Source organism: Chiloscyllium plagiosum, chromosome 20, assembly GCF_004010195.1.
Source record: "Chiloscyllium plagiosum isolate BGI_BamShark_2017 chromosome 20, ASM401019v2, whole genome shotgun sequence".
Taxonomy (NCBI): Eukaryota; Metazoa; Chordata; class Chondrichthyes; order Orectolobiformes; family Hemiscylliidae; genus Chiloscyllium; species Chiloscyllium plagiosum.
Window position 1 is genome coordinate 1,016,864 of NC_057729.1, and position 20,624 is coordinate 1,037,487.

The window sequence follows — 20,624 nt, forward strand, 5'->3', positions numbered from 1 at the left end:
GAAGTTTTGGAGGAGGTGGAGGGCGTGGGTGGTGTCTCGGACGTATGTGGGGAGTTCCTGGGCTAGGGGGGATAGGACAGTGTCGAGGTAGGTAGGGGTGAGTTCAGTGGGGCAGGAGCATGCTGAGACAATGGGTCGGCCAGGGTGGTCAGGCTTGTGGATCTTGGGAAGGAGATAGAACCGGGCAGTGCGGGGTTCTCGGACTATGAGGTTGGAAGCTGTGGGTGGGAGATCTCCTGAGGCGATGAGGTTCTGTATGGTCTGGGAGATGATGGTTTTTACCTTCTACCTATTTGTCCCAAGGAGGCATTCCAAGAGGGCATTTATTTAGAGCAGGTGAACAAGAGGATATTAATTTTGAGGGGAGATTGAGAGGGCATTTATTCAGAGTATGTGATAAAGAGGGTATTTTCTCAGTTGCTGGGGCTCTGTGACTGCAGCCTCTTTGATATGAGTCAGATAGCAACACATTATGCAGCCCTGACAACTCAGATTCAAGCTCTGAAAATTACTCATACTGCATTAAGGGGAGAGTCATTCTGCACAGATTTTCTACCTACTTCTTTTTTAATTAGTTGAAAGATAGCAGCATGACTCACTGGCATAGCGAGCTGGAAATCAAGCCCCAAAACTCCTGGAGTCATCAAAAATTTAAAAATTGTATCAACATATGCAAAGTCCTCAATATTCACCTTGTGATTATGCCCAGATTAATAGAAAACATGAACCAGGTTTCTGTGTGAAGTGACTCCACAGAGGCCAGCATCCTGTCACCAAATCACCCTTTATTCACATGTGCAGAGTGTTTGACACTGGTCCGGCTTCCTCAGAGGCAGCTCTCAGTGACTTGGACCAGGTTCACAGCCCCAATCAGGGAACTCATATTCTATGAGGTTCACCTGGCTGACCTTGTTGCAATCATTAAATCCCCTCCCCCAAAGTCTGGGCACATAGGTCTGTTCTTTTTCTTGTAGCCTCTCCAGGAGCATCTTTGCACCAGGTCCAATTCCTCAACTCAGCCTCAGATACACACAGCATGTACCAGACTGCAGCCAGAACGTGTTGGAAGAAATTCATCCTCTTCTTCAGGCAGTAAAGATTTCAAGGCTACAACATCTACCATGTCCATCTCAGAGTGTGAGGTTTCTTCGATACCACCAGACAGAGGGGGAGAACACCTTTCCAGCTGTTCTGAGGGGCCAAATAGGTTTTGTTCCTGCCCCATTTGTGAATTTGCAGTTTTCATGTGGTCCATGTGCTTGTTCAGGATCAACTCCCCTACCCAAGCTTTGTATGTCATGGGACCTACATCTTACCTATGCAAGGCCATTTCCGTGGTTTCGACACCAGACTTTGTCCCCTGACGTTAATTGTCTGTCTCACCTAGCGGAGTCTTGTATCCAGAATTGACATTCCTGATGCCGTTTCATGCTCCCCACCCACTCCTCAAAGGTATGGAAGGATCAGATTTAATTTGGTGTGGAGTTTTCTCTCAATAAGCAACTCTGCTGGAGCTCTCCCTGTGGTTGCGTGAGGCATGGTCCTATAATCAAACAGCAACTGAAAAACTTTCATATCAACTGCATATGTCAGCTATTTCTTTACAGTTTGGACTGCACTTTCTGCCAGACCATTGGACAATGGATGCATGGAACTGTCCTTTCATGCTGTATGCCAATTGACTTTAGGAAATACTCAAATTCCCTGCTGGTAAATGATTCACCTTTGTCTGTGACCAATACTTCCAGGAGCAGCCCATGTATTGCAAAAGATGCTCACAGCTTTTGACGAATGAACTCAATGCACATCCAACCACTGAGAGAGCATTCACAATGACTAAGAACATTAATCCCATGAAAAGGCTGACATAGTTGATGTGTAATGGAGTCGAGGGTTTACCTGGCCATTCCCACGAATGTGGGGGAGCTGCTGGCTGTAATTTTGTCCTTGCTGGCATTCTGAGCACTGCCCCAACAATGTGGCTATTAGACTTTTAGATAAACATATGAATATGTAAGAAATGGAGGGATGTGGGCCAAGGCCAGGCAGCAGGGATTAGTTTCATTTGGTGTCGTGTTCAGCACAACATCATGGGTCGATGGGCCCGTTCCTGATCTATGTTCTTTATTGGTCTTTTCTGCTATCAGCACCTCATCCAGATAAATGGCATTCTGGGATGGATCTTGTAAAATGTTCTCCATAGGCCACTGAAATAACTCCACAGGGGCTGGTATCCCATCACCCTTTATTTACACGTGCACTGTACTTGACATTGGCCCAGCTTCCTCAGACCAAGCTTTCAGAGTGAACAGAGTCTCTGGCGCTCCAGGTTTTTTTGCAGGGATTAAATCAAAATCCTGTTTTTTTTACCTCTTTACCCCCACACTCCCGCCTAACTGCGGTAGTGCTTATTTTTCCCCAGCACCCATGCTGTGTGTGTGCAGGTGTGAGGCACAGTGTGAGACACAAGGTGTACGAATCTTTATTCAATTTCCACCACCAGGAAGATAGGAAAACACCCGAGTGGCGATTGACAAACACTGCCCTTCACATCAAAGGGCAATGCTGTGTGATCAAACAATGAAGGGGAGGGCAGGGTTTAAATCAAAATAGAGTTGGAGGGGGAAATAATGCACTCCACTCCCAACACTCCAGTTTATATCTGTCAGTCAGGACTCCCTGATTGGCGCAGGTAACAACCAGGGAACTTATATTCTATGAAGTCCATCTGGCTAACCTCATTACAATCACTATACCATTTTTAACAAGAGCTGCAAATAGATTGTAGCCACAGGTAAATAATCTTGAAATGCCAACATATAGTTCTTCTACTTAAAACTCTTGCCCTCTTCTTAAAAAACAACCCTTCACACACATACAGGTAGCCTCAAATAGATAGAAAAAATTGTTGTTATGGATATACAGAAAAACAAGACTGGGGAAGTAATCCAGTGGCCTTAATTAACATGGTTCACTGAGTTGACTCTTCTGCTTGGCAGGATGTTTTGTTCCTCAATTTCTTTTCACAAGTGATTGATACACTAATTCCAAAGTCTCTCAGTTACTGGTTAGTGGTCAGCTTAATCAACAACTGGTGAGGGTAAAGAAACAAGCTTTAGGTATCTTACTGGAGGAGGACAAACCTTTTTCCTTTGTGGCAGTCCAAAGGCTTCTGACAGTATTGTTCATATCCACAAGCGGTTCTTGCTACTCAGGAGCCTATCAGATAGTTGTTGTCAGGCAAATGACCTTTGTCATCCACAACTGGTAATCGGCAACATTGAGCTGGCTGAATCTTACATTGTGCACATCCCAGTGTGTGGCCAGTACACAAGCAGCTTCCCCTCACTGCTTGAACAAAGCAACAATGTGTACGCAATTTACAATGAGTTTCAGTAATTTGCTTTTTAAAAGTGTAGCTATTTCTTCTATAAGCCTTGGTATTAAAACACTTCTTTTCCCAATTCAGTCCGTAATAAAAATTACTGAAATATAAAATATACAGCCTTTACAATTAAAACAAAAGTGATCCCTTAGGGTCAGAGTGAGGATCACAGTTTATTTTGTGATAGATTTGCAAGGCATTTGGATATTGGAAAATTTCAATCGCCAATGAAACCAAACTTAGAGGAGTGGCAAACAATGAGGCTGATGTATATTGACTGCAATAGGATATAGATAGGCTCTCAGAATGGACTTGAAAAATGTGTTGCTGGAAAAACACAGCAGGCCAGGCAGCATCCAAGGAGCAGGAGAATCGACGTTTCGGGCATAAACCCTTCTGCTGCCCGGCCTGCTGTGTTTTTCCAGCACCACATTTTTCAACTCTGGTACTCCAGCATCTGCAGTCCTCACTTTCTCCTCTCAGAATGGACTGACAAGTATCAAATTATAATTCAGAGAAGTGTAAGTTGATTGCTAGAAGTAATAGGCAGAGGCAACATAGAATGAACAGTACAATTCTAAAGGGTGTGTAGGGAACAGAGGACTCAGAGCATGCTGCAGACATCTTTAATCTTTAAAGGTGGCAGGACATACTGAGAAAGTGGTTAGTAAAACACCTGGGAACTTGGGCTTCATGGGGAGAGGCAATGAGTACAAAAGCAGCTTTTATAAAATGCTGTTTAGATCCCAGCACAGATCTGGTACTGTTCACCACACTTTCGAAGGGATGTGAAGCTCTTTGAGAGGTGCCACAGCAGATTTACCAGAACAGTTCAAGAAACTACAGAATTGCAGAAGGAGGCCATTCGCCCATCATATCTGCACCAGCTCTCCAGCAATTGCAGCCATATTCTAACCTTTACCCTGTAACCCTGCAATGTTGCTCCTTTTCAGAAACCAGACTAGTTCTCTCTTGGATGTCTCAATTTAAACCTGCCTCTGCCACACTCTCAGAGCCACATCCTAACTACTCACTGTATAAGGAAGAATTTTTCTCATAATGTCTTGTGATTTTGAATTTGATAGAGATCAAATCTCCTCTCTACTTATCTTTCACCAAGGAAAAACAACTTAGAGTCACAGAGATCTACAGCACAGAAAAAGGCCGTTTGGCCCATTGCATCCAGATTAGATATGTGGTTAGCACAGCTGCCTCATAGCGCCAGTGACCTGGGTTTGATTCCTGCCTCAGGCAGCTGTCTGTGTGGAGTTTGCACATTCTCCCCGTGTCAGCGTGGGTTTCCTCTGGGTGCTCTGGTTCCTTCCACATTCCAGAAGATGTGGAAGCTAAGTGAATTGGCCATGCTAAATTGCCCGCAGTGTTAGGTGCATTAGTCAGGGTTAAATGTAGGGAAATGAGTCTTCAGAGGGTCAGTGTGGATTTGTTGGGCAGAGGGCCTGTTTCCACACTGTAACTATTATAACCACCTAAGTTTTATAATTCCTCAACCTCATTGAATTGTCATCCCTGATCATTCTTGTAAATGTTTTCTGCAGCCTCTCTGACGCCTTCATATCCTTTGTCAAATGTGATGCCCAGAACTGTACACAATACTCCAGCAGGAATCAAACGACTGGGTAGAGTCTTCATCAGCCTTCATCAGTTTGAGCTATGGTGAGAAATTTGGGGGAAGTTGAGCTAAGCCTTTCAAATGTCAGGAGCAGCACATCATGTTTACCAACTAAATTCCAGGTAGTCAAGACAAGATTCCCACTGGTGAGCAGTGAGAGTTCATGGTGGGATTATGGGTATTAACAAGCATTATGACCCTCATTATTACTTCACCCCACCTCATTAATGCACTGATTCCCATTCTATCACCCATTGGATACAATTAGACATTAACAATTCCTGACATGAAGGTCAGAGCAGGTACCTGGAAACTCCAGTTTGGAGTCTGACATGAACCACTGTTACCATGCCACAGCTCTGATCCACTTACAGTACATTTCTGAATTACCATGCTGCATTTTGAACAGGCTGCTGCAAGGACACTTAGTTTGCTTGGGCAGACCCCTGCCCCCCAGCTCACGGACTGGACAAACTGTTTCTCAGGGTTGCTGGTTTATTCTCTTAATTCTAGCTCACTTAGTGTACACTAGCATGCTCATGTTGGGTCACACCCTCCAACAACCCACCCTCCCGTCCTGGCACCCTCTCCTGCCACCACAGGAATTGCAAAACCTGCGCCCACACCTCCTCCCTCACCTCTATCCAAGGCCCTAAAGGAGCCTTCCACATCCATCAAAGTTTCACCTGCACATCTACCAATATCATTTATTGTATCCGTTGCTCCCGATGCGGTCTCCTCTACATTGGGGAGACTGGACGCCTTCTCGTACAGCGCTTTAGGGAACATCTCTGGGACACCCGCACCAATCAACCCCACCGCCCCGTGGCCCAACATTTCAACTCCCCCTCCCACTCTGCCGAGGACATGGAGGTTCTGGGCTTTGTCCACCACCACTCCCTCACCACCAGACGCCTGGAGGAAGAATGCCTCATCTTCTACCTGGGAACACTTCAACCCCAGGGCATCAATGTGGACTTCACCAGTTTCCTCATTTCCCTTCCCCCACCTTACCCCAGTTCCAACCTTCCAGCTCAGCACTGTCCCCATGACCTGTCTGACCTGCCAATCTTCCTACCCACCTATCCACTCCATCCTCCTCTCTGTGATTTCATCCCTGCATTGCCTTGCCTTTTGGTGCTTTAATTACAGCTCAGATACAATTTAAAGACTCATGGTACTTCTGGCTTGCCTTGCAGTTTAGTGCAGTCACACAACCTGGCAGCTTGCCCTCCAGGACTCCAGTCCTTAGTCAAGGGAGTGGACCTCTTGCTTTACAGCAATGAGCTGGGTCAATCTCACGCAGCACTGTGTGCCAGTGGCTTATGCGGCACATCCAATAGGGATTCTATAGAGTTTCTATGACTCTATGATGAAATGCAATAGTTGATAGCCATGTCACAAAGTCAACGGGAAGCGATCATCAGTCAAGTCAAGGGACTCATAGAGTCATCGGGTCAGACAGCATGGAAACAGACCATCCATGCTGAACATAATCCCAAACTAAATTCATCCTGCTGCCTGCTCCTGGCATATATCCCTCCAAACCTGTCCTATTCATGTACTTCTCCAAATGTGTTTTAAACATTGTAAGTTTACCCACATCCACCACTTCCTCAGGAAGTCCTCATGTGAACCAACATCTGTGTAAAAAATTGAGACACCCCTCATTTGGGGATCCTGGTACAGGCAGCCTCCAATATCAGTCCAGGGGATTGGACGTGATCCATTGGCTGTTTGAGGTGATTTGAGGGACAGCCGTCTGTACTTTTATAGTCCAGAGAACTGGCCACGGGCAGTCCTGGGGGGGCTGTTCACTGCTGTAGGATGGAGGATTGGTGACTTAATTTAGGGATTGGAGTCAGAATTCCAGGATGCAAGAGGGATGATAACATGGAGGGGTAACTCAGTTGTACAAACAGAGGCTTGCACACACAGCTGATTGAGAAAACCGAACAAATATTTGTAAAAGTGAGAACATATTTGCAATGACAGTAATACATACATGCTCTCTGAAGATCTTTCTCACCCTCCCACTATTTCTCAGTCCAATTCTAGTATCCACAGCTGGGGTGGGGGAGCCCACTGGTCTTGACATCTTGGTTGGGTGACCCCAGGGGTATTTGTGTCCAGAGGGCCCAGACACCCCGTGACCTTCTCAGCTTGAAGCCCCACAGGGCTGAGGCTGACAGGTGGGGTGGAGTTGGAGGGCTCAGCCACCTCTGGAAGTGTCCTGAGAGGAGATTTCTGGGCAGCATCAATAGTTGGGCTATGGCAATGGTGTCCCGGTCTGTCTGCATATACAACAGACACTGAGGCTGCTGGACCTGGCCCTCCATGGTAGTCCCAAACCATGGAAGTCACCAGACAATCACAGGGCAGAGGCAGTATGATAGGAACAGTAAACGTTCGGAATACTGAGTTCAATTCTGGTCTCCTTGCTATAGAAAAGATGTTGTTTAACTTGAAAGGGTGAAGAAAAGGATGTTGCCAGAGTTGGAGCGTTTGAGTTATAGGGAGAAGCTGAGTAGGCTGGGACGATTTTCGGAGGATTGACATTAGAATTTTGTAAAATCGTGGTCGGCATAGATAGGATGAATAGCGAAGACCTTTCCTCCAGGGTGGGGGAGTCCAGAACTAGAGGGGCATAGGTTTAGGGCGAGGGGGGAAAGATTTACAAGGGATCTGAGGGACAATATTTTCACACACAGGGTGGTACGTGTATGGAATGAGCTGCCAGAGGAGGTGGTGGAGGCTGGTACAATTACAACATTTAAACGGCATCTGGATGGGTATACGAATAGGAAGGGATTGGAGTATATGGGCCAAATACTGGCAAATGGGACTAGATTAATTTAGGATATCTGGTGGGTATGGACAACTTGGACTGAAGGGCCTGTTTCCATGCTGTACATCTCTATGACTCTATAAACAAAACACTGAAAGAACTGCATATGCTGAACAAGAGTCCTCTCCCTCTCCCATCACCCAGATATCCTTCACTTACCTCCAATACTCTTTCTTTACCTGAACCCTCTTTCTGTCCTTTTACCTGCAATCGACCTGTTCACTGATAAAGGGCTTCTGTCCGAAACATCAATTTTCCTGCTCCTCGGATGCTGCCTGACCTGCTGTGCTTTTCCAGCACCACTTTAATCTTGACTCTCATCTCCAGCATCTGCAGCCCTCACTTTTGCCCTGTTCATTGAGAACTGTCAACATGACATTAGTCACCTCAATTTCTTTGCCCCCTGACCCATTCCAACCTATCTCCCTGTGGAACTGACTGCATTTCATATTCTCAGATCCAACCCTGGCTTTGTAATTATGCCTGATGATAAGGGTAGTGATCCCTGTGGAACTGACTGCACTTCATATTCTCAGATCCAACCCTGGCTTTGTAATTATGCCTGATGATAAGGGTAGTGATGTTGTAGTCTAGTGGACTCTGCATTGCAGAGGCTGAGTGCCGACTCTCAGATACGTTCTCGTATTTCCCTTAGACCATGGCTCCGCCATGGAACACCGGGCCGTTGTGTCCACTACAGATTCTAATTTAATTCTATCCAGTGATCTACGCTACCCCACACTCCCGCCCCCACCTCCAAGCTCATAGGCCCCAACCCCACACAACCCACTTCGATCTCCTCTCCAAAATCCACAAACAGGACTACCCAAGCAGATGCATTGTTTCTGCCAGCTCCTGACCCACAGACTTCAGCTCTTCTTATCTCGACTCAATTCTTCTCCCCTTGTTTAGTCCCTTCCCACCTAGAACATAGATCAGTACAACACAGTACAGGCCCTTCGGCCCACGATGTTGTGCCGAGAATTTATCTTAATCTAAGATGAACCAAACCTGCACACCCCTCAATTTACTGCCATCCATGTGCTTGTCCAGCAGTCGCTGAAATGCCCCTAATGTCTCTGACTCTCCTACCACTGCAGTCAATGCATTCCACGCACTCACCACTCTCTGCGTAAAGAACCTACCTCTGACATCTCCCCTTAACCTTCCTTCAATCACCTTAAAATTATGACCCCTTGTGACAGCCATTTCTACCCTGGGGAAAAGTCTCTGGCTATCTACTCTCTCTATGCCTCCCATTACCCTGTCCACCTCTATCAAGTCACCTCTCTTCCTCCTTCTCTCCAGTGTGAAAAGCCCGAGCTCACTCAACCTCTCTTCATAAGACAAGCCCTCCAATCCAGACAGCATCCTGGGTAAATCTCCTCTGCACCCTCTCTAAAGCACCTACATCCTTCCTATAATGAGGTCACCAGAACTGGACACAATATTCCACATGTAGACTCATCAGGGTTTTATAGAGCAGCAGCAAAACTTCGCGGGTCTTAAACTCAATCCCCGTGTTAATGAAAGCCAAAACACCATATGCCTTCTTAACAGCCCTATCAACTTGGGTGGCAACTTTGAGGGATCTACGTACATGGACCCCAAGATCCTACTGTCCCTCCATAGTGTCAAGAATCCTGTCTTTAACCCTGTATTCAGCATTCAAATTCTACCTGCCAAAATGTATCACTTCACATTTATCTCGGTTGGACTCCATCTGCCACTTCTCAGCCCAGCTCTGCATTCTGTCAATATCTTGTTGTAGCCTACAACTGCCCTCCACATGGTCTACAACACCTTCGGCAAATTTACTCACCCATCCTTCCACTTCTTCATCCAAGCCGTTTATAAAAACTATAAAAAGCAGAGGTCCTCTGATGTGATTCTTCTGATGCTTTGGATCAGTTTCAGAATTTGTGGGGTCCAGCGGCCACCTCTTTCCCATGGATGTGCAATCTCTTTATATCCCCATTCCCCCATCAGGATGGTCGCAGGGCTCTCCGCTTCCTCCTGGGAAAAAGGCCTGAACTGTCCCTATCCACCACCACCCTCCTCCACCTGGCCCAGCTTGTATTCACTGAACAAGTTCTCTTTTAACTCGTCTCACTTTCTTCAGGTCAAAGGTATGGGCCGTTGGTCCCTGCATGGGCCCCCAGCTTTGCCTGTCTCTTTGTGGGTTGCATGGAACATTCCTTGTTCCAATCTTACTCCAGTCCGGGGGATTGATAATATTACTGGTGCTGCCTCCCTCTTCCATCTAGAATTGGAAAAGTTTATCAATTTCACTTCTAATGTCCACCCTACTCTCACCTTCACCTGGGCAATCTCAGACTCCTTCCCTCCCTTCCTCAACATCTCTGTCTCCATTTCTAGAATAGGCTGGCCACCAATATCTATCACAAACCCACTGAGTCCTGCTGTTACCTTGACCAAAAATCCACACACCCTGCTTCCTGTAAACACTCTATCCCATTCTCCCAGTTCCTCACAACCGTTCCGATAATGGCAACTTCAAAAATGGGGCCTCCAAAATGTCCACTTTCTTCTTCAACCAAAGGATTCTGCAGCACCATAGTTGACCCATCTCCCACACTTTGGCTCACATCCCCTCACCTCCCTTCTACAATAGCGTTAGGATCACCCTTGTCCTCACCTACCATCCCGCCAATATCCACATTCAAAGGATCATTAGCTGCCATTTCTGACATCTTCAGTGAGTTGCCACCATCAGACATATATTCCACTTTCCTTCCTTGTCAGCCTTCTGCAGCGACCATTCCTTCTGGGGCATTCTGGTCCACTCTTCCTTCACTCCCAACAGATCCCCACAGCCCCACTGCAACTTCCCCTCCAACTGCAGAAAGTGCAACACCTGCCAGTTTACTTTCTCCCTCCTTCAGATTCATCTTCCAGGTGAAGCAGTGATTTACCTGCACTTCACTCAATCTAGTCGACTGTATTCGCTGCTGACAAAGTGGTCTCCTCTACACTGGGGGACGGAGTGCAGACTAGATGACTGGTTTGCAGAACACCTACGTTTCATCCACAAAAATGACCCTGAGCTTCCAGTTGCCAGCAACTTTAACTCATCACCATGTTCCCTGATCAGCATCTCTGTCTCAGTGCTCTAGCAAAGCTCATTGCAAGCTGAAAGATCAATACCTCATTTCCTGCTTGAGAACTCTGCAGCCTTCTGGACTCAATATCGAGTTCAACAGTTTTAGGGCCTGAGCACCTCCTTATCCTAACCCCGACACACCAGGCTTTGCTATCACATGGGCTGCTACCAGACATGACCCATTGTCAGCTACGTCTGGTCCTTATTAGCAGCTGACCTTTACCCATTCCTTTGTCCAATTGTTTTTTTCTCTCTTTGGGCTCTATCTCCACTAATCAGTTACCTCTCCCCTTGGAGAAAGTGAGGTCTGCAGATGCTGGAGATCAAAGTTGAAACTTTATTGCTGGAACAGCACAGCAGGTCAGGCAGCATCCAGGGAACAGGAGATTCGACGTTTCGGGCACAGGCCCTTCTTCAGGAATGAGCAGAACAGAAACAGAATCCCCAAGTGGAAAATGAAGTGTTGTTCTTTGAACTTGCGTTAAGGAACACTGCAACAGATCTGGGACAGAAATGTTGGTGTAGGAACACAGTGGTGTGTTGAAGTGGAGGCAGTGGGAAACTCTGGGTCATGTTTTACAGACAGAGTGTAGGTGTTCAGCAAAGCGGTCATCAAATCTGTGTTTCATCTCCCCCGATATACAGGAGACCACATTCTGAGCAGTGAATGAAATAAATGAGTTGAGAGAAGTGCAGGTAAGCTGCTGCTTCACCTGGAAGGTGTGCCTGAGGCCTTGGATACTGAGGTTGGAGGAAGTAAATCGGCAAGTAAGTCACCTTGTGCAAGACCAACCCCTTCCCACAAACGTCACTTCAATATATTACCACCTTTCCTGAGCTGTTAACAGTTCTGATGAAGAATCGCCAGACTCGAAATATTATCTTGCTTTCAAAGAACACAGAACATTACAGCACAGTCCAGGCTCTCTGACCCTCAATGTTGTGCTGACCTGTGAAACCAGCCTGAAGCTGAACTAACCTGCATTGTTGCATTATCATCCATATGTTTATCCAATGGCCATTTAAAAAGACATTAAAGTCGGTGAGTCTACTACAGTTGCAGGCAGGGAGTTTCACGCCATTACTACTCTCTGAGTAAAGAAACTACCCCTCTGACATCTGTCCTATATCTATCACCGCTCAATTTAAAGCTATGTCCTCTCATGCTAGCCATCACTATCCGAGGAAAACGTCTCTCTCTGCTAACACTATCTAATCCTCTGATCATCTTTCACATCTCTATTAAGTCACCTCTCAACCTCTTCCTTCTAACGAAAACAGCCTCAGGTCACTCAGTCTTTCCTCAGAAGACCTTCCTTCCATACCAGACAATATCCTCATAAATCTCCTCTGCATCTTTTCCAAAACTTACACATCCTTCCTATAATGTGGTAACCAGAACTGTACGCAATACTCCAAGTGCGGCCACACCATAGTTTCCTACAGCTGCAACATAACCCCATGGTTCATATGCCTTCTTAACAATCCTATTAACCTGGGTGGCAACTTTCAGGGATCTATGTACATGGACACGGAGATCTTTCTGCTCATCCACACTGCAAGAACCTTACCATTACCCCAGTACTCTGTATTACTGTTACTTCTTCCAAAATGAATCACCTCACACTTTTCTGCATTAAACTCCATTTGCCACCTTTCAGCCCAACTCTGCAGCTTATCTATGTCCCTCTGTAAGCAGCAATATCCTTCAGCACTGTCCACAGCTCGACCGACCTTAGAGTCATTTGTAAATTTACTAACCCATCCTTCTACGCCATCATCCAGGTCATGTATAAAAATGACAAACAGCAGTGGCCCCTAAACAGATCCTTATGGTATACCACTAATAACTGAACACCAGGATGAACATTTGCCACCACCACTCTCTGTCTTCTTTCAGCTAACCAATTTCTGATTCATACCACTAAATCACCCTCAATCCCATACCTGTTCCAGCAATAAAGTTTCAACCTCTCCCCCTTCCCCATCCCATCTCCTGCAGAGATACCAACCTTTTCTGAGCCACAACCAGTTCTGAAGAAGTGTCACAGGACCCGGAAATGTTAGCTCCACTTTCTCTCTTACATCGGACAGACAGGCAGGAAACTAGCCACCAGGATACATGAGCACCAACCAGGCACCAAAAGACATGACCAACTATCACTGGTATTTGTACACACAGACAACGAGGGACACCAGTTTATCCAACCTGGGACAGGCTAAACAAAGTCACGCGGGGGAATTCCTGGAGGCCTGGCATTCAAACCGGAACAAACAGATCGATTTGGACCCCATTTAGCAAACTCTCAGAAACAGAACTGATGTTACTGACCACACAAACCAAGACACATAAATAGCAGGACAGAACACTAACACTTCGCCAGAGGGTTACTGATGATGTTACCTAGCATAGTAACAGAATGTCTGAGAGCAAACCCACCAGCTCAGTGAGCAAGCTTACAACCTCTGTACAAATGTTGTCAAACCTGCCATGATAAGAAGAGTGTTGATGGACACCTGCAGCCTTTGAGCTAGTTTTCCTGGTGCTCCTGTAAACCTGTCTGCTGTTCCTCTGTCTGTGTATTTTAGTCAAACTTTGAATTGCCGACACCATGGAGTCATCTCCTGCCTGGTGCTGAGCAGGTGCCTGGTCTCAGGCTGTGCTCTGAGTGCCCAACGTCCTGGGACCTTCCTTGCTTGACAAGCTGAGGAGGGCTGGCAGTGAAGAGCTCACCAATAGGTGCTTCCAAGTCTAATTGCGATAAAAGCCCCTCCCCAGGTGTCAGTGTCTGAGCTGGTGAAAGGTGTAGGAGGCAGCTGGCTGGGGCTTCCTCTGAGGAATCTGTGCTGTCTTCCTTGGAGGGAGAGGAGGGATGATCTTGCTGGCCAGGTCTCCCAATGGTGGAGACCAGAAACATCCTTCTGGGTGACTGGAGAAAACAAGAGGCAGAATGTATCGTGACTAAAGGGTAACAATGTTAACATGTTAGAATGGGGAATGGGAGAGTAGCATGTCAATAAATAATGCTTCTTATCTGAGTGCTGGGACCTGGAGGTTTCAGCATCCCTGCAGGAGCAGACCCAATCTTTACCAGGCAGGGTGAGGAACCTCTCCTCATGGAGTAAGAAGACTGATATTGGACACTAAACCCACCCACCTGACTCTCTTGGTCCTCTTAAGGTCTGTTTTCTCCTGGAATGAGAAAAAGGGAGGGATTGAGTGAATGAAAGTGGGTAGGCACATGCTGGTGCAGGTAGGTGAAAGGTAGTGAAGAGGGCTGCAGGATAAATGATGTGGGAGCTTGTGAGGGGACAGCAAGTAGGAAAAACATTACAGGAATTAATGAAAGTGGTGGAGCACGAGTCTTGGGCGGAGGTGGACACATTTGCAGAGATAGTGTGTGTGAAGTATCAGAGAGAAGAGTGTGACTCTTAACCCACATTACTAGGCATTTATTTCGACCATGTAATCCACAGAGACATGGGTGGCAACTTCAGACCAGCCTGCCAGGTAGTGTGGCCTCTTCTGCCAGACCTGAGGGCAGAGAACATCCTTCTCCACACCACCCTGTCAACCAGACCTGCTGGTGCCACACCACAAAGCAGGGTGCCAATTTCCCCTTCTCAGCCATAAGGGCAGCCTCCAGACTGTCAGCACTTGACCAGGTGCACAACAGCCTTTTAAACATGGCACTGGTGCCAAGGAAGCTGGGATAGATGGGAGTTCTTCTGACAAAAGTATGTAGGAAAATCAGGCTAACATCAGACGAAAGGAGCACCTTAGGCATGGGGTAGATAGTTAATGAGACGATAGTTAATGTGATAATTGCATGAGAAATCTGACTAGGCTCCACAGAGGGAAACTCTCCATGAAACCTTTTGAAAATGACACTTTATCACAATATTGTAAGATGCAGCTGTGTCTTATACAAGTTTAGTATAATCTCCTTCTCTTGTAATCTATGGCACTGTTTAATATAGCCTAGGACACTGTCTACTTTATGAATTGCTGTCTCAACCTGACCTGCCACCTACATATACACTCAGGGTCCCTTTGCTCCTGCAGCCCCCAGAGAAGTATTTGGTATGTTCCTGCCAAAGTTCATCACCTCACACTTCTATGCATTGAAATCCATCTGCCGTCTCTCCACCCACTCAATGAGATTAAAGACAATGGTTTCAGTCTTCCCAATATTTAATAGAAGGAACGTTCTCCTCATTTTTGCAGGATTCCTTGTTAATATCAAGGATTCCAGAGGGATAGAGACTGCAGTATGGTTAAGGACATCACAGGAAATAGAACATAGAACATAGAACATAGAAGAATACAGCGCAGTACAGGCCCTTCGGCCCTCGATGTTGCGCCGATCCAAGCCCACCTAACCTACACTAGCCCACTATCCTCCATATGCCTATCCAATGCCCGCTTAAATGCCCATAATGAGGGAGAGTCCACCACTGCTACTGGCAGGGCATTCCATGAACTCACGACTCGCTGAGTAAAGAACCTACCCCTAACATCTGTCCTATACCTACCACCCCTTAATTTAAAGCTATGCCCCCTTGTAATAGGCTGCACTATGCCAATATGTAGCACAATAAAAAGAAATAAAGAGAAAAATAGCTTTTTATTAGAATCCCAACAGTGCAGAAAGAGGCCACTTGGCCTATGGGGTCTGCACCAACCCTCTGAAGAACATCCCACTCTGACCTTGTAATCCCTTGTTTTGTGTGTGTGTGTGGTTGGAGCCACAGTACCCAGACGAAACCCACATAGACACAGGGAGAATTTGCAAACTCCACACAGACAGTCACCCAAGGCTGGAGTCAAACTGGATCCCTGTAAATGTGAGATTAAGGTAAGAGGGGAACAAAGTCCAGTTTGAATACTGCCAGTAAGATCTTTTGTGATCAACTGTTCACTGCAGTGGTGCGACAGCCTCAATGGGGTAGATATTCGCCAGAGTTGAATCGGGCAGATTCACAGATTGATTACTGATACAGTAGTGGGTCACATATAAACATCACTTATTCTGAAGTAACTGCAATCTGTAACTTAATCCAACATATTTATATTTTGCAGTTTACTTAGGATCATCTGGAGGCCAGGTGAACATTACACCAGAGTACAGAGATGATGGCTTGTGAGAACAAAACAGATCTGTGTGATCCAACAGAGGCTGGAACATCAGAGATTGCATTTCAGAGTCTCCTGCAGATCAATGGCCCTGTGCACCAGCCGGGACTGATTGGCATGGCACCTTATTCTGATCCTACAAAATTACCAGATGGCTCTCCACCTTCTCAACTGATCTCCCTGCAGCCAAATCCTTCCCCTTTATTTCCTCACCAAATCTTCCAACAGCCAGCTGAACAGAGGTCACCAACAAACACAAAAGAAATGGGTAAGAGTTCTTACATTGCTCTTGCCTGCAGTACATCCGAAATCCCAGCACCACAATCCAAGGCAATCAGTCAGCCTCTCATCCACAATGATCAAGAACCATCTCAACACTTGCCCCATAAAGGTGGACCAGGGCTTGATCCCTCTCCCCATGGGTCTGGACAAAGACAGTACCAACTGCTGGTGAATATGAATCAGGTCAAGGTGAAAAAGCAGAGTAAGTATGTGTGTAATCATTGTGGGAGAGACTGCTTGAAACCCAGCGTCTTGGAGAAACACATCCGCTCTCACACCGGAGAACGGCCATTCCCATGCACAACTTGTGGGATTTCCTTTAAAACTCAGAGTAATCTCTATAAACATAAAAGAACACAAACACACGTGAATAATTGTCGCCTTTTAACAGGTAGTGAGTCAGGTCCCAGCTCGGCACTGATCTGTGTGGCTGCTAGATATTCAGATATAAATATTCAACAGGAAGATGGGCAGAAGGGAAGCACATCCTATCAACGTGAGCTGCTAGTACCCAAATCCAACAACATGGACCTTTTAGGTAACCAGGGCTTCCCAAACATGCCCTGGGACATGTTTTGGAGCAGGAATTCCACTACTGAAAAAGGAGAGAATGAGGTAATTGATGGAGAGAAACAGGGTGCCCAGCAACAGGAAGCACCGACTGGAAACAAGCAGATTTCTTTACAGAGACAACAGGCAACATATTTTGCTAAACAGTGGATCAACAAGTCTTCAAGTTCTAGTGTACAAACAAACGAAAGTACAGACTCTGGATACTTTTCCCATTCGGACAGTTCTGACCAACAGTCATGTTCCTTGGGTTCTGTGTGGGGTTTTCAAGGGCAGAGCACTGATACTGAACCAGGGAGAGCCTCTCAGTCCAGTCAGAGCTTGGTTAGTGCTGAGCAGAGTGCTGGTGGACTGTCCACAGGGGAGAATGCTGTGCAAGGAATGGACAGGAACCAACTTGGGAAACTGGAGCTGGGAGAACGAATCTCAAAACTGATCTCTGATAATAAGGCTGTTGTTGATGACAAACAGTTAGAAAATGTGAGGCCAAGAAAGATGGCTATTTCGAAACAGGGGAGCATTGATTTGCCAATGCCTTATACTTTCAAGGATTCCTTTCATTTTGACATGAAGTCTAGCCACGTCAGTAAGAGATCAAACCTTTCGTCCAGCTTACCAAAGGCCATTCCATCATCTTCTGGCAAATTACAGCAAACATTCCTCTCATTACCATCTCATCTTGCTCCAACTGTTGATTGTTTACCAGTTATAAGAAGTAATTCGTTGCCACCAGGTGAGTATAATGTATTATCCAATAAAATGGCCAAAGTTTTAAGCTATGGACCAGAGAAGCATTGCACACAGAGGACGTCCTCTGCTGCATTTCGCACTGAGAACTCACTGTCTAGATCATTAGACTTCCATCCCTCACACCATCGAACTCTGGTCAGGCAAACAGCACTTGAGGACTCACAGACAAGTGTTCCTATTGTGGATGGGTCCTCCACTGCTGGAGAAAGAATCTCCAATGTCACTGAATTTTGTCCAGTGTCAAGAAGCAAGCACAAATGCTTAGAAAAGAGAAACAGCCAGAAAAAGCTGACCAAGTTCTCACATGAAAAGTGGTCCATGTACGGGGAAGAGACGTTCAGAAAGAAATATCAGGCAGTAAAGAGAACCAGCAGTGCCATGCCTATGCTGCAATGTGGCAACCAAGTCACACAGATTTCCACAATAAACTGTGCCAACCATACTGTGGCACAGGACAGGGTGATCACTGTCCTCTCTGAGAATCAACACACCAGCTCACTGGCCACTTCCTCAATCCATAAAACCCCTGTTAGAAAGCACCTTTCGGATCCATTGATTTTTGGTCCAGTGAAGGTTACAACTTTCAACAATCAGATGTTTCAAGCACAGTTTTTACCGAGGAATTTTGACAATTCTTCATTCAAACAGACAAATCCAGATCCTTGTCGTAGTGCAGACAAAACCACAACACCGCTGATCCAGGAACTGCCTGTTATCACAACCTCCAGTTCAGACGAGCCGCCGAATACAGATGAAAGGTCAGGCAACACAAATTCAGCAGGTGCAGTGCAAGAAACTACTGACTGCACAACAAAGGGTCTCCCTCTGCTCCAACCATCATCTGTACCAAGCCTGCAAAAAGAGAAAGATCATAAAAGATCAATACAGAGGCATTTCTCACACCCCAAGCTGGTGAGGCAACTCAGTGTTCAAGTTCCAGAAAATAAAGCTGTACAAGAGTCAATCAAAGTAAAAAGTCAGCAAGAAAATCAGCCTGAAGAATATATTGACACTAACAATGGTGTCTCAAAGCTTTCACCAGCAAAACCTCCCAAAAAGAAACAAAGACTGAAATTAGTTAATATTGAAAATCCAACTGAGGATCTACAGTTTGACTCCAATTTACCAGGCGTGATTGTTCTGAGTCAGTCATTTCCATTTGTTGGCACTCTGACCTCAAATGGTGGCCATGGGCACCTCCAGAGTACCAACTCACCAAAGCAGCCATCACCAACTGTTTCCATCAGCTTCATTGACTTTGAGCAGGCATTATCCAATCAGTCAAAGTCTTGTCCTGAGTCAGTAGCAACTTCATCCACATTCCTTCCTCAATTCTTGCCTTCAGATTCAGAGGCCAAGGCAGAAATAATGGAGGACAGTGGGGGCGTTGTTCAGCCGAATGGTTTTCCATTGATATCGGACACTGTTGGAAGTCAGGCAAACCATCCGAACAAGGTTTTCCGTATGGAATCTCACATGATCCAATGTGTTACACCAGTACCTCTTCAGGTAAAAGATCCCTATTTACAAAAGCATCATTTTCTTCCGAAATATCAACTCAAATGGCCCAAGATGGAGCTGATCAGACTGCCCTCTGCATTGGCTACACAAACTATAGTGCATGAGGAGACAAGTGAAGGTGATTCTCAAACTTCACAGTGGAACAGGCCGAAGCCATCCCATCATGACCAGCAGACACCACATCCAACACTGCAGCCATCATTCAACGAAGTGCAGAAAACGGAGGGATGTGAATTGGTTCAACACACCCACACTGTCTCTGCAGGTAGTCAGCTTCCATCAGCTATACATACAACAGCTGTTGTCACTAATCTTATTCATTTAATGAACAAAAGATTCCAGTGGTCTATTTGCAGCCAACCTGGTGGCAAGCTTCACGATGTACACTGGCCAGCAGCTAATAGTCTCCACAGAGGCCGATGGGCTCCTGTTTCTAATCTTGCTCATTCATTGCTGGGGCAATGTCAACAGGGTGCCAGCAATGTTAAACTGAATGGAGAACTGGATTGGTCAAACGTTACTGGATCTGGATGTCAGCAAATCAAGTGTACTTCAGGTGGAGAGAGATACCAAAACTGGGTGCAGTGCAGGTCAAGGAGGGAGCCAAATATTCCACTGACTGAGGTCAACTCTGACAATTCCTCCTTCCAGAAGATGACCACTCAGCCTGAGCTCACCTGGTGTTACCTGAGGAAGACTGTACCCTTACATACCCAGCAGAAGGACAGATCCACTTCTGTATATGCCACTTGGGGAACCTGTGAAAATGCCTCTGATAGACCAAGCTTGGCACTGAAGGACACCGTCATTGTGGACAGACTCCAGCAGAAAGGCAGAGACACCAGTGCTCAATCAGTAAGTACACATCCAAATGCTTCTTTGGAGGTTCATATTGTATTGATCCCCTTGTTCTGTTTACTTGCATCATCGATTGTTAAGACTCCCCTCAGAGATCCCGTCCTTCTCTGCTATGTGGCCTCAATCTTCTCTGGAGATACAAACAAGACATAAGCGCTTCTGGGCTGAAATATGGGTGCAAGATTTTCTCTTCCAAAGCCATAAAGGCTACAGTATGGCTCTGTCCCTGCTTTAGGTTCCTGGATCAAGAGTTATTCTATAGACATTGATGGGATCCAGGACCAAGTGAGTCCTCTCCATCAAGGATATTTTTAAGTGAATAATTCTTCATTCTTTATGCTTCTAACTCAGCCACGTCATAGAGTCATACAGCACAGAAACAAACCTTTCGCTCCAACTCGTCCATACCGACCCGATATCTGAAATTCATCTAGTCCCATTTGCTATCACTTGGCCCATATCCCTCTAAACCCTTCCCCAAACTAAATTAATCCCGCCTGCCTGTATTTGGCCATATCC

General features: G+C 46.0%; 1 protein-coding gene across 1 annotated transcript in view; it reads left to right on the forward strand.

Annotated features, from left to right (window-relative positions):
* The window catches only part of LOC122559937 (transcription factor HIVEP2-like), a 72,050-nt gene extending 51,792 nt beyond the window's left edge, over positions 1 to 20,258 (forward strand). Inside the window, exon 2 of the mRNA XM_043710046.1 lies at positions 16,071 to 20,258. Within this exon, the coding sequence (XP_043565981.1) occupies positions 16,122 to 20,258 (4,137 nt within the window). The 5' untranslated portion in view covers positions 16,071 to 16,121. The remainder of the gene's footprint in view (positions 1 to 16,070) is intronic.
* The last annotated feature ends 366 nt before the right edge of the window (positions 20,259 to 20,624 follow it).